At 36.6% G+C, this 15,133-nt stretch overlaps 1 protein-coding gene across 1 annotated transcript in view; it reads left to right on the top strand.

The window, feature by feature from the left end:
• LOC118643943 (transmembrane protease serine 11F) overlaps positions 1–15,133 on the top strand; it is a 63,263-nt gene that overhangs the window by 32,758 nt on the left and 15,372 nt on the right. The window contains exons 4-6 of the mRNA XM_036282268.1: positions 9,765–9,832; positions 11,570–11,733; positions 14,340–14,378. Coding sequence (XP_036138161.1) covers positions 9,765–9,832; positions 11,570–11,733; positions 14,340–14,378 — 271 coding nt within the window. The remainder of the gene's footprint in view (positions 1–9,764; positions 9,833–11,569; positions 11,734–14,339; positions 14,379–15,133) is intronic.

The following is a 15,133-nucleotide window of genomic DNA, read 5'->3' as shown; positions in this document are numbered from 1 at the left end:
AATGTAGGAAAGTGTTTGCATTTTATTCAGTTATCTTTATATAGGTTGATTTTAAAGGTTGAAAATCAATAAATAGTATTTTCTTTTTCATAGCTATTTAGTGTTTGTCACTTAATCTGTTTTTTTTGTTTTTTTGGTTTTTTTTTACAATTATGTTGTCACAATTCTCTTTTTTACTTACTTTACTGGTTGGTGGGTTTATTCAGAATTATGTTCAGATTATTTTATTAAAATATAATTGATATAACATTGTTAGTTTCAGGTATACAACATAATGCTTTGATATTTTTATTTATTATGAAATGATCACTACCACAAGTCTACTTAACATCATACATAGTTATAATTTTTTTTTAAATCATGATGATAACTTTTAAGATCTACTCTCTTGGCAATTTTCGAATATAGAGAAGGTCCTTCAATAATGACATTTCATTATAAGGTTGGTGAGATGCCACAGGAACTTAACTCTTATTTATATCAATTAATCTATGGTAAAATTGGTTTCCCTTAAAGTCACAAAACCTATCAAAAATGTTAAGTGTAAACTTACTGTACAATACAGTATTATTACCTATAGTCACCATGCTGTATGTTACGTCCCATAACTTATATATTTTATAAATGGAAGTTTGTACCATTTGACTACTTTCACCCATTTTGCCCATCCTCTATCCCAACCCACAACCCCCTTTAGTCCAGCCCCCAAAATGATCTCTACACTCTCCTTGGGGTCATCAGGTAGTTAGTGCACTTCTGGTATTATTCCAAACCTCAGGATCAAGGCTATAAAAACTTGTTTGTTTACATAAAGATAAATATAAATATAAGTTCTGATATTCTCCACACCCTCTTTGAAACTGTGGCTTCACTTTGGAAATCAATGCTCAGAATAATCCACAAAGCTAATACTATAAATGATATGACAATTTTTATTGTTAGGAGGATGACTTCCATTGACTGTGCAGAATTTTCAATACTGAAAGACTACTGATGTTGACTCTATACCTATCTAACCTCATGTCTTAAAAATAGCTTCCCACCTTATCTGGGTAGCTTAGTTGGTTAGAACATCATCTCCTACACCAAAAAGTTTGCGGGTTCAATTCCTGATTAAGGAACATACCCAGGTTGTGGATTTGATCCCCGGTCAGGGCATGTATAGGAAGCAACTGATTGACGTTTCTCTCTCTCTTCTCTCCCTTCCTCCGGTAAGGATTATTGGAAAAAAAAAATTGCTTCCCACCAGAAATCTCTTTATTATGCTCTGTATGTTCTAAAACTATAACTAAGCTTGAATCTTTTTTTTTCCTTTTTATTTTTGTTTTTGTTTTTATCTTTATTGTTGAATGTATTACAGATGTTCCTCAATTTTCCCCCATTGACCCCTTCCTCCTCACTCCTGCCCCTCTCCTGCTTTTCCCCACACTGTTGTCTGTGTCCATTGGTTATGCATATACACAAATAAGTTCTTTGGTTTATTTCTTCCCACCCCAACCCCCCTTCCCTTTGAGGTTTGTTAGTCTAGTAACCAATTTGTACTTCTTAATCCCTTCATCTCTTTCACCCATTCCCCCAACCCCCCTCCCATCTGGCAACCAACAAAACGTTCTCTGTATCTATGAGAATGTTTCTGTTCTGCTTGTTCATTTTGATGGTAGATTCAATTGTGGATAGCTATGTATTCATTGCCATTTTGTTTGTTTATATTTTTTTATCTTTTTCTTCAAGAAGACCTTTCAACATTTCATATAATAATGGTTTGGTAGTGATGAACTCCTTTAACTTTTCTTTGTCTGGGAAACTCTTTATATGGCTATTGATTCTAAATGACAGCTTTGCAGGATAGAGTAATCTTGGTTGTAGGTTCTTGCTTTTCATCACTCTGAATATTTCTTGCCACTCCCTTCTGGCCTGCAAAGTTTCTTTGAGAAATCAATTGACAGTCTTATGGGAACTCCCTTGTAGGTAACTAACTACTTTTCTCTTGCTGCTTTTAAGATTCTCTCTGTCTTGAACCCTTTGCATTTTGATGATGATGTGTCTTGTGTGGGCCTCTTGGGGTTCATTTTGTTTGGGACTCTGTGCTTCCTGGACTTGTAAGTTTGTTTCCTTCACCAAATTAGGGAAGTTTTCTGCCATTGTTGTTTCAAATAGGTTTTCGATTTCTTGTTCTCTCTCTTCTCCTTCTGGCCCCTCCAAGATGCAAATGTTGGTATACTTGAAGTTGTCCCAGAGGCTCCTTACACTTTCCTCATTCTTTTGGATTTTTTTTTTTCTTTTTGCTGTTCTGATTGGGTGTTGTTGTTGTTGTTGTTGTTGTTGTTTGCTTCCTTATATTCTATATCGATGGGTTGCTTCTTGGCTTTACCTACTCTATTACTGAATCTGTGTAAATTATTCTTTATTTCAGTTAGTGCCTCCTTCATTTCTGACTGCATCCTTCATTTCTGACTGGTCCTTTTTTATGCTCATGAGGCCCTCACTAAGTTCATTGAGCATCCTTATAAGCAGTATTTTGAACTCAGCATCTGTTAGGTTGCTTATCTCCATTTCGCTTAGGTAGCTGAGACCAGATGCTGCTTCTTTGAAAGAATTTAGGAAAACCTGAAGAAGGATCTAAGACAGGCTAATCCTATGGTTAAGCAACTGGCAATAGCTTGGGTGGGCCTGAATGTTGGGTGGGGCTGGGTGGGGCCTCAGGGAGTCACCAGGGCTCGGCTACCAGTGTGAGCCAGGTTGCTGGAGTCCCAGATATGGCAGCTGTCTGCTGCCCCAGGGAAAGGCTCACCAAAGGAACAAAGGCCTCTGACAGCACGTTTGTCCTGGAGAAAGCCCCCTCTCCAGCCCTTTGTCCAGTGCCAAACAGCTCAGTTCTTCCCTGTATGTCTCTGGCGCCCCTCGAGCTGCCTCCCCTCCAAGCTTAGAGGGAGTGAGTCCAGTAAGTCTGTGCGGGGGGCCCTTTAAGAAGAGCTGCCTGGCCCTGGCCAGTTTGGCTCAGCGGTTAGAGCGTCCGGAGAGACCCGGGTTCAGTTCCCGCTAAGGGCACGTACTTCGGTTGCAGTTTGTCCCCGGCCCTGGTTGGTCGTGCGGGTGGCAGCCACTCGATGTGTCCCTTCACGTCGATGTTTCTCTCTCTCTCTCCCTTCCCCTCTCTCCCTCCCACTCTATCTGTACAAAAAATGGAAAAATATCCTCGGGTGAGGATTAAAAACAAAACAAACAAACAAGAAGAGCTGCCTGGTGCTCTAGCCGCCTCAGCCTCCCTTAGCCCTTGATGAAGATTCTTGGTTAAGGGATTTTATTAACCAAAAGCTTTTAGAAAATCTTGTGAGAAAATGAGGGCAATAGAAAAGGACAGAGTAAGAGGCTAGACAAAGATGTGGTTTCAGAAGTGCAACCTCAGCCTGATTTCTGAGGGAGATCTGGAACCTAAATTATGTCACATTGGTGGTTCTGCCCAGAGGTAAGAGGGCTGGGCTGTTTGTGTTATAACAACAAGGGCTGCCCAGGGAAGGTAAGCATAAGCTACCAGACATTACTAAGAAATGTGATCAGACAAGGGCAGGCCTCTGGAGAATCATAGGTGTGAGCTGTTATCAGTCAAGACTTAAAGAAGCTGGGGGATGGGTATGTCTGTGCAGCAGTTTGGGTAGGAAACAAATAGCTGCTACAATTCCTCTTTCATCACAATTCATCATCATTTAAGTAAATTCCGCTTCTTAAAAAGTGTCTTAAGAAGAAGAACTTCATTTGATTATATTTGATTATAGACAGTAAATGTCCCATTTACCTAGGCTTCCAGGTCACCTAAGGCATGGTCCTTCCTTTGCTTCTCTTTCTTCTGTTGCTCATAAATGATCTCATCCTTTCCCATGATAAATAGGACACTTTTGGTAGAAAATAACAGAAACCCAATTAGTGACTCAAAGAAGAATAGAAAGAAAGAGAGAGATAGGCAGAGAAGAAGGGAGAGGAAGAAAAGGAGAGAGGAAACTAAAGAGGGAGGAAAGGAGAGAAGAAAGGAAGCAAGGGAGGCAGGATGGCAAGACTGTTGAGAAAATCTAGAGAGTCATTCAGCTTCAGATATGGCTGGATTCAGAGGCCCAAACAATGTCCTCAGGGTTTTAACATTTAAAAAAAAGTATTGTGCATGTGGCAGATAATAGCTACATTTTTCCAGGTTATTAACTGAAGTAGGAAATACAACTTTCCTTAATAGTCGTTGGAAGAAAGTGTGGAGAACCAATCCAGTTAGCCAAATTTGAAACACCTACCCATCCCTACAATAATCACTTTGATTTAGAGAATAAAACTGTGCCACCCTTGTGGGAGATGGGAGGAAGGGTCAACTTTAGATCCATTTGAATGGTATAGAATGAGCGCTATAGAAAAGAGGGGCCCTCTTAGCAGAAAAAAAGGGAGAAGCACTGATAAATATACAAAATTCCAAATTCCAAAATTTCAATCACTAACCCAGATTTCTCTGAACCCCAGACTTGTAAGGTCCATTGTTTACATGACATTTCCACTTGGAAATGGCACCTCATAGGCACCTCAAAGTTATCACATCTGAATCCAATTCTTGAAAGTTGCTTCCCCATCCCATTCTCTTATTCCCTTTTATTTTTCTACTCAACAAATGACATCACTGTACATTTAGTTGCTAGAATACCTACATTTCCCTTATACTCATGTCTCATCCACTCACAGGTCATGTTTCTACTACTAATTCACTATCTCCATCCTAGACCTAATATGTTTCTCCATCTAGGCAGCTAACAGTTATCACTGCTTCCACTTCAGGCTTTCTCTAATATCTTGTCTACATAGCAACCACAATAATCTTTAAATAACATATTATGTTACTGTTTTGCTTAAAATTTCATAAGTGGCTTCTGAATGTATTTAGTATAAAATTCAAGCTCCTCTGTATCTATGAGTCTGTTTCTGTCTTGTTTGTTCATTGAATTTGTTCTTTAGATTACACATATAAGTGAAATCATATGGTATCTGTCTTTTTATGTCTGACTTATTTCACTTAGCATAATACCTCTAGGTCCATTCATGTTGTCACAGATGGTAAGATTTCATTCTTTTTTTATGGCCAGATAGGTATTAGACTTATGGGGCTAGGGTCATTTCACACAGTATTTGAATGTCTAGCCACTATGCTATACATCTGAAACTAATAAAAATAATATTGAATGTCAACTGTAATTGACAAATTAAAAAAAAAAAATACTCTGGGGGTGTGGGGAATCCAAGCTCTTCATGAAGGCCTCCAAGGACCTGAATGTTTCGGCACTATTCCTCCAACTTTTATGCTCTCTTCCTGCTCACTCTTCTCTATCCATATTGACCTTTTTTTTTTTTTTTTTTGGATTCTCTACACATTATGTTTCTTCTACCTGCAAGATAGCACTACCCTTTTTGTAGCTTATTCCATTTGATCCTTCATATATCACTTAAATGTCACCTCCATGGAGAATTCCTTCCTATTATAGACCCCCTCGCCCCCCAGCCATTATTCTATATGACTTGACTATACTAATTGCCTTTTAATTTATTACTGTCTATCACTGTAGTCTGAGTCTAGGGACCACAGCTGTTTGTTCACTACTCTTTATCCATTGTTGTCACAGTGCCTTAAATGTAGGAGACTCCTAATCAATTGTGTTCAATAACAAATAAGTAAATAAGAAAAAGGGAAGTGATAAGGTAAAGTGAAAGAGTCATGAAAGGATACAAAGCCAAGATTTTCTTCTTCACATTGTTGTTTAAGATTAACCATAGCTGGAGAATTCATCAACTAATGAAAATGTTATTGTTCACCTACTTTGTGCAAGGCTGTGAAGAACACCAAGGTCTGTATAACACAGTGCTTTCCTCATTGGAGTCTATAATATGGTTTATGTATGGAAGTTTGTACATGGAAAATAATACAAACAAAAAATTTAGATAATATGAGAGCTAAAAAGATTAGATACAACAGTGTAAGAGCTGCCACGGTACAGAATATAATTGTCAAATATATGATCCAAAATGATCAGTATTTTAGAAGTTCAGAGGAAAGAAAAATCCTTTTGAGCTAGCAGGAAGCTTTCTTGGAGAAGAAAGGGAAATGGAATTTATTTTCTTGGTGTATTTGCCCTCTGCTTGTCCATTTCCCTGACAGTAACAGGAAATCTGCAGAATTTGCCTGATTTATTTTCATAGGTGAATCTGGAAAGGGATTCCCTAGTTGGCATCCAATCACTAGTGATCTTCCATGAGGTCTTAATCTGCATGTGGTTCCCAGCCAGAGGGGAAGGCGCAAGCTCAGTCTTGCCAGCGACGGTAACTAGGTGTACTATTAGTCAGTGCCACGCTATTGTTTCAGACATGTTATACTGTTTTTCAAAGCTTGAGTTCAAATTAAGGACTACAATTGGTATCTGATCTTAAGGAGAACTTTTCTATTTTGCCGTGAGCTTACACAATCTTGTTTCATTTTTATTTATTTATTTTTAGTGTTATCAATCCAATTTATTATTTTTTGTTCAGATAGGGTGGGAGGGAGGGAGGGAGACAAAGAGAGAGAGAGAGAGAGAGAGAGAGAGAGACATCAACGTGAAAGGGACACATCGAGTGGCTGCCACCCGTATGACCCAGCCAGGGCCGGGGACAAACTGCAACCAAGGTACGTGCTGTTAGCGGGAACCGAACCCGGGTCTCTCTGAACCATGGGCTGACGCTCTAACCACTGAGAAAAATCGGCCAGGGCCACAATCTTGTTTTAGATAGAATAATCTCAAATAAAATAATCTGTTCTTTATGATTTGGACCATAAAAAGGGAAGGGCACAATTAATTTAAGTAATTTGGACTAAATATAATACTAGTGGGTTCTTATTAGAAAAATATAAACATAAATTCAACATCTCCAGAAACTGCTTACAATAAGTAGGTGTCTGGAGAGGAGCAGTTTCCTTAGCCTTGTTAAACTCAGAAATAGAAAAGAGAAACCTCCCAAGAGGTTATCTTTTATGAGATTTAGAATCAGGAAATACAAGATGTATTGAGGTCTTCTTTAAGGGTTACCTGCCCCAGGACCTCTCTACTCCCACCTACTGGAACATCTGTTGTCAAATATGTAAGTAACACAGGGCTGGCAGTGCCATGTGATGGACTTGAGAACACAAAACGTAGTCAGACTCCCTGGGTTCATGTGCCAAAACCACTACTTGTTGTTGTTGCTGTTGTTCACGCTTTATAACTTGACAACAATTTGATGAGGTAACTGCTATATAATTTTCCTTTTACAAGTGGGGAGACCTAGGCACAGAGACACTAAATGATGTTTCTAAAATCACCTTCTGGTAAGAGACAGCTTCAAAAATCAACAGTGTGCTTAACCACTATGCACAACCTCAGATTTAGTCATGTTTTTCTAACACTCCACATACATGTGCATTTTTGTTTGTATGTTTTCTTTCATTAACATTAAAAAATTTTTTCAATTACTGTTGAAATTCAATACTATATTAGCTTAAGATGTACAGCATAGTGCAGAACCATCACTTTCTATGTTATCTTGGACAAGTTAACTTGGTGTCCTGAGCCTCAGTTTCTTCATCTATAAAATGGGGCTGTTGAGGATAAATAAAATACTTTCCTCATATGGTGGTATAAAGTTTGAAAAAAAAGAATTAGTCCAATGCCTACTATGTAGTATGAAGTTAATAAATGTAAGCTGTAAGCTATTCTTAGTGGTCATATCAATACTGTACTATATCAGAATCTACCAATTTTTAAAAATAGAGGCTGACACCTCAGGGGACTATATTTCTAATATCACATTTTAGCTTGAAGAGATTCTTGGTAACTTTTTATACTCTGATATGACAGAATCTTGACCTTTCCCTAAAGTGTTATTATGTACACAGTTCAAAATGTAAGAGGACCTTACAATGCTAAAGACCTTAAAATTAAATTTTCTCCCTGTTCCTTGAAAAATGAAATTAAAATAAGCTCAGAGAAGCTTAGTGAAATCATAAGTTATATAATTCAGAACTGATTCAAAATCCTGAAATGACCATCCATGTGAAGGTCATGACTGGGTCTCTTGGCTCCTTACTTTAGATTCCCATAAATTTCTACATATATATGGCAACATGATTTGCTGATCAAGCAAAACAATGTGCTATTATTATCTTCTTCCCTTTTGTGTTGATTTTTCATTCATTTATTCATGTATTCATTCACGGACTTATTTATCAGACACACATTGAGTGTTGACTGAGAGTCAAGCAATGTGCCAAATGCTAGAGATACAAAAATGAATCAGATATACTCCCAGCTGTCACACAGTTTACAGTCTAGAGTAGGAAAGACACACCTGCAACCTGGCATGATAATTGCTGTAATAGAATCATGTGCAAGATGCTGAGGTGGCCCAGATAAAGGAGTGTTCAACTTTGAGGAGGGCAAGTCAGAAATAACTCCATTGTCACTAGAGTTTCAGAGGAATAAAAGAAATATCATTAAAGAAATTTGCCTGAGAAAAAAAAGTGTATCGTAGGAAGAGGGAAATGAATGTGTGAACCAGTTTAGTGGGTTTATTAAAGAACAGGTCATGCAGTAGATAAGAGAATAGGCTGTGGAGGTACAGATGGGGCAAGGGCAAATGAAAGGATAGGATTGTGAAGCTCAAACTGAAGGAGACTTTGTGCTTGAAGCAGGAGCATAACATACTCAGATTTGCACCTTAGGGATATCCTGGTGCTACCACTGTGGGGGCAACCAAGGGAGGGAAGGTAGAGTAGAACCGCATAAACATGACAGTGATGGGACTGCTGAAAGGCTCAAGTTTCAAAGGAGCTGATTTCAGACCACAGCGGTGGGAATGAAGGATGTAGATACTTAGGAGGTAAAAGGTGAGCATTGTTACTAGTTTAGAGGAGTCAGGGTGAAAGAAAAATCTTAGGGGGTAGAAGGCAATATTCCCTCTTCCCAGAGCATGTAGTAATTGAGGGACAAGATTTAGCCCCTCAGTCCAGTGCTTTTTCCTCTCTAAGACAGTGCCTTAACAGTCTTTTGGGAAAACAGAACTCTTTAGGAAATCAGTTCACTGAACATCCAAAATCTCATTGGTTCAGACTGGAAAACTGAATAATAAAATGCTGACCGTGTGGAGTATGGTGAAATTTACTTCTAAACTCAGTACCAGTTGTGAAAGCCTGCCTGCTACAGAGAGATGACTAGCAAGTGAGGGTGTCAGTCACACAACAGATGTTATTACATATTATGTCAAATGCTGTAGTAACAGGATCATCATTTAAGAAATCAGCACTTTAATAACGATAATGAACTAGATGCCATATTCGATAATGAGGCAAATTTATGGTGGGTTTTCATAAAAGTGAGTATGCTGCCTTAAAAAAAAATAGCTCAGATATTTTAACTAATTTGACAATAATCAAAATAAACATTATCAATCGTTTACAATATGCCAGGCAAGTGTAAAATGTGTGATGTACATTATTTCATTTAATCTTCAAAACAACTCTTTGAGGTAGATATTGTTATTATTCCATTTCACAAAGGCTTAACAAAACTGAATAATCTATAAGGATGAGAGCCAGGTTTAGTCTTACTACAGTGAACAGCCTGTTCACATATCTGAGAATAAACTGAAATCCTTGCCATTGCCTCAAGTCTCTAGATAAGACAAGGAGTAACATTTTTCTTGAGACTAATACTTTTTACAATTTTTCTAATCAGATGTCTAGGATATTTCGACGTTCTTCTGGAGCAGGTCGGTTTATCAAATCTCATGTTATCAAAATAAGGTAGGTAAGCTTGGTTTACAATGTCAAATTAGTGCATTAAGAAGCTTTGGATAAACACAATGGCTCAACTCCTCTGAGAAAATGTTTGCAGGGACACAAAGATGTCATGAATCCTGAGCGGCCCAGCTATACTGCCTAGCCATTTCCCAGTCACAGTAGAAAGACGTGCGTGCTCTATGACCAGAGACAATGTCACTTATTGGATTAAAAATGAAAGTATTCTCCAAGAGAAAAAAATACAGGAAGAGGAGGGATGGTGCTGCCAACATACCCTGCTCCTTAAGCAAGGAGCTTAGTAGAACTTGGTCCAGTTCTTTTTGACTGTCCTCATTTTAAGCCTACCCAACAATCACCTATAACTTTCTCTGCAATAAGGTTTTTCTTCAATACCATTGCATTTCTATTATTATTTTTAAATTTTTAATGCTTTCACTTATATACTCTGATAAAAGGCAATATCCAGAAATTGAACATACACTTGTCAGAGACTAAAATAAGTTACTAGACTCGATCCTGAATGTGTTTCTTATATTATATCCAAAGGCTGGGCATTCATTAGAATAATATATATTGTCTACACATTTTGATGAAAGTTATTATATTTTTTCTATGGATATCAATCAATATATAAATATATATATTTATAATACTTATTTGTCTGCTTTACTTCTTGATGGTAAACTAACTACACATATGGTTAAGGAGCTCATGTCTTTTCTTTGCTTCTCCCCTCCCCGTACAGTTGTTCCTTCTTTACTTTCCTTCCTCCTTCTCTCTCTTCCTTGCTTCTTTTATTCTTTATATGTTTCCATTCACTCTCAAAAGGTGACAGAGGCTTTCTATACCTATACATTACATTATAAATTAATATATTTGAAACTCTTATAGAAAGATTTCCTTTTATAACTGCTTTCTCTAATTATCTACTAATCAAACAGGTATTAATTGGCCAACAACCCCCCAAATACCAATGGTTTAACACAATGAAGGTTTACTTTATTTCTTTGGTTCAGCTCAAAGAGTCAGAAGTGGCAGCAGGGGATGTGGGTGCTGGCGGGAATGGTGGGATTGCCCCCTGGATCTTCTCCAGGGTTGGCAAATAAGGAGTGAAGGCACGGAAGATGGTATGAGAGGTTTTCAGGGGCTGGGCCTGGAAGTGGGATGCATCATTTCTGCTCACATTCCACTGTCTAGAATGCACTAAGAGTTCCACTAAACTGCAAGGGAGCCAGATAATGAAATCTAGATCTGAGCTCAGGAGGCGAAGCAAGTGACTCTGGTGAATACGAAGCGTTGTCTGTTCCACATCACTACTGAAGAATAATGATGGCTATAACTTTGACTCTAAATAACTTAAAAAGAAAATCCTTTAAGTGCATCTAAAGCATGATTTCATAAACACCTCCTTCTACAACCCCTCCAGACTATGAGCTAAGGGCAGACAATATTTTTTTTTTTTTTTTTTTGGTATGTGCCCCTAGTGGGAACCGAACCCGGGACTCTGGTCCGCAGGCCGACACTCCAGCCGCTGAGCCAAATCGGCCAGGGCGAGAATAATTTTTTTTTAGCTATATATCTTAACCAGTATTTCTAGAGATAAGTTAGAAATCTGATCTACACATATACCATCTGTTGTTTCTATAAATTTAATGTGAATCTAAATATCTAAAAATAATTAATGATTGGAGAACTAGTTTTGTTATTATCTGTATTTATCTGCTTTTTTGTGTTCTTTAGTCCAGATGAAAAGGGTGTGAACATTCTTGTGGTGCTCATGTTTCGATACCCATCTACTGGCAGTGCTGAGCATCTCCAGAAAATAATTGAGAGGATTTTATATCAAAGTCTGAAGACAAAAGAGCTGCCTTTGACTATAAGCAAACCATCATTTACACTCACATGTAAGTCCTTTTACCATCTTTGTGATTCCCTTCCCTTGCTATCCTCTCATAGGAGTTTAGGTCAGTGTATTCTCTCATTCTACGAATTCACCACTGATATGCATATATCAGTGTGGAATAAAATTAAATAAAAATTTACTATGAGGCAAGGTTTAGTTTTATGAATATTTATTTTATATTTGATTTGGGCCTCTGCCATAGTTTCTAATTTTTTCTCATGTATTATCATGTTAGATCTCTACAAAAGCATAAAAGAGTGGGTATTATTTTTATCATTTTAAGGAAACTGAGACTCAAGGACAATGTAAGATATGGAACTATCAAGCCTTGGGGCCAGACCTGGCACAGGTATTCTAACTCCCAGAGGTCTTTAAAGGTTCGTTCTGAGGGTTAGCTTCTGTAACATCAAAGCAATAGACATCATTATGAAGGTTTACCACTGTAGGAAGAACTATTGGCATGAACTGTGAAGAGATTCTCTAGCTTATTTGTAATTTAAAGCAACTTTTTAAATTTATCTCTTCATTTATTCCTTACAGAACAAAATTAAGAAAGTTGTTTTGTTTTCCCCCCAAAGTGGAAGAAAATTAAGTTTAAAGGGTTATAAAACTTAAAGTAAAACTACTTCAAAGCTAGTTGGAGTCCTAGTTGGAAGGCATTTCTATTTTTTGATGCTAATACATAATAAGAGAAAGTAAAATCATATGTTTCAAATAAGATGTGTTTCAAATAAGTGTAGTATTGGATGTCAATTGTAATTGAAAATAAAATAAAAATCAATGCTCCAGGAAAGGACAATAACCAGTAATTATATAAATTTACTTTGAAATAATGATGTGAACTCTTCAGTTCTTGGGTCTGGAGGTGATGCATGCCTAAGGGATAAGGAAGGAAAAGAGGAAACACTCCTGTAGGAACAGAAAAGGAGAGCTGCCTGCCCTGTAGTTCAGTCCCAGGAATACATTCTGTCCATTTTCTGTTTATATCCAAGAAACAACAGACCTAAGGAGTCACTGTGGGCTCCAGGGTTTGTTTTGTTCTCTCTGCTTAGCCTTAGCGTAAATAGCGTTCTTATTTGAAACACATGATTTTACAATCAACATCAGGGACTTTATCTTTTTATTTTCTTATCCCTCTCCCCAAACTTTAGCATATGGTTTATATATCATAGATATCCCAGCTCTGTTCATTGCTTCTCTTTGAGTATTTTCAAGTTCAGTTACTTTTGATTTAATAAAAAATAAGGTTTGCCCTTTGGACCTGAAAGCATTTCTCCTCCCAGCAGCCATGAATTTAAAAAACAGATAGTCAAAAGTTAATTACTATGTTGTTTGAAATTGGAGAACACCTTTAAATACATTTTGAGATGGAATCCTCACACACAGTCATGACAACTTTTTCAAGAAGTAATTAGAAGTAATGAAGAGTATGGTAACCACCTTTATTATCAATCAATTATATTCCCAAATAAAACATGATATTTTCCAACTAAATTTAAATTTCTGATAATACAATTTCCCCTAATGCATGATCATGTATGCTAAAGTAAAATATCAATCATAGAAGAGTTGTTAAAGTGTAGAATTTTTCATTTTATAATTTTAATAGCCTTCTTGCTCAGGTACACTGAATTTTTATTATACAGGTTGCTTTAATATCAAAATAATTATATTCTATATCCAAACTCAATAATCAGAATTCTACTGTATATATATATTTTCTGCCATATACTTATTTCTTGTTAAATAAAGAGAAGTGAAATATCCAGGAAACCTGTAGTGGGATTTGGAACTCACATCCTTCAGGAAAGTCAACATTCCTGAGCAATTTCATGTACTTCTTTATTTTTCCTCTAACAAATAACCAAAAGAAAACAAATACCTAACCACCAAAAATTGAATGACACTGATTTTAAATGAACACTAAGATACAGTCAAAGAAAAACAGGTATCACAGAGGAAGGCACAAAGTAGAGGAGAGATTGTGGCATGGTGGGGTCCCTGGACTGGCTGTATATGACAGAGCTTCATGACTCCAGTGCCTGCTGCCCGAGCTACAGCATTCCACCATATTCCCCATGAGGGAGAATCCTCTGCCAGAGAAAGCCATCAATCTGCATTAAATGAATTCCTACCCTGTGTAGACCAGGGTCTGAAAATTGGGCTGTGAGGGGTCTGCAATATCTTTAGTTATCTGGAGCTGCCCTTTCAACATATGTACCTACCTTCAACAGCCCTACTAACACACGTGAGTTAGTGCACCTGCTGTAGTGAACACCAGTTGTGATAGGAATTAGAGACGGCTACCTTGAGTTATACTGAAACTCCCAAAAGATGCAATCAGGGACATTGAGCTTTACCATTCTTTCCTAATTGTTTAACTTTAGTTTCTAATTTCTCAGCAAAAAATCAAAACCAAAATGCTCTCTTTGAAAAAAAAATTATACATTTTGGATTAAATCATAACTTAGTTATGAAAAATTTTATACTCTCTTGAAATACACATCCTTTGGATAATAAGCATATCTTATAGTGTCCATTCTAACAAAATTACATGACAATAGGAACATATTATTCTATCAACTAATTCACATTTGTTTATTTCAGCTATTGACAACAAAAAGATGAGGAATCTTCTCAACAGCCGTAAGTTCCAAAACCCACAATTAACTGTCTCTTTCATAACAAAGATAGTGAATAAAAGCCACAAAATGTTAGTAAAATTTACTAAGATTTTTAAAAATTGATGTGTAATTATCATAGCATCATATTAGTTTCAGGTGTACAATGTAATGATTTAATATTTATGTATATTACAAAAAATCACCATAATACTAGCAAACATTTTTGTTCATTTTATGTTTTTGTAAACCAAACACTTCACTTTTATTATGGTTTATTATTTTTAAGATGTTTAAATTTACAAATTTACACCAATTACAATTTAAAATTTTGTGGCTTACTGAATATGATTTTTTAAATTACATAGTATTTTTGATATTATAACATATATAACTATATTTCTAACATTTTATTTAAATGATTATTTTTAAATATACTATCACAGCTCAGAGAGTGCTTTAAAGTTGTAATTAATTAGGCTTCTTCCTGTTAAAATTTCTCTGTTTTCCTGCATTTTTGTTGAAATATCTGGTGTGGTCATTTTTTGCCTCTCCACTCCCCCAATTGGTGCATATTAATGGTCTTTTGTGGGCAAATATATGTCCATTAAAAATGTTGTAAGGACACTAATAAAACAGGGAGTATTTTCTATATGTAACATGCGATATTTAACATATTTCCAAATATTGTCAATACTCATATATTTGTTCTTACTCATGTGTTCTGGCTTTTGGTAAATGTTTTTCTTCCCTTGTGTTTTGTCTTTTTTTAAATATATA

This window comes from Molossus molossus, unplaced genomic scaffold, assembly GCF_014108415.1.
Source record: "Molossus molossus isolate mMolMol1 unplaced genomic scaffold, mMolMol1.p scaffold_m16_p_1, whole genome shotgun sequence".
NCBI lineage: Eukaryota > Metazoa > Chordata > Mammalia > Chiroptera > Molossidae > Molossus > Molossus molossus.
Note: the sequence above shows the minus strand (reverse complement) of the source record. Positions and strands in the feature narration are given on the sequence as shown.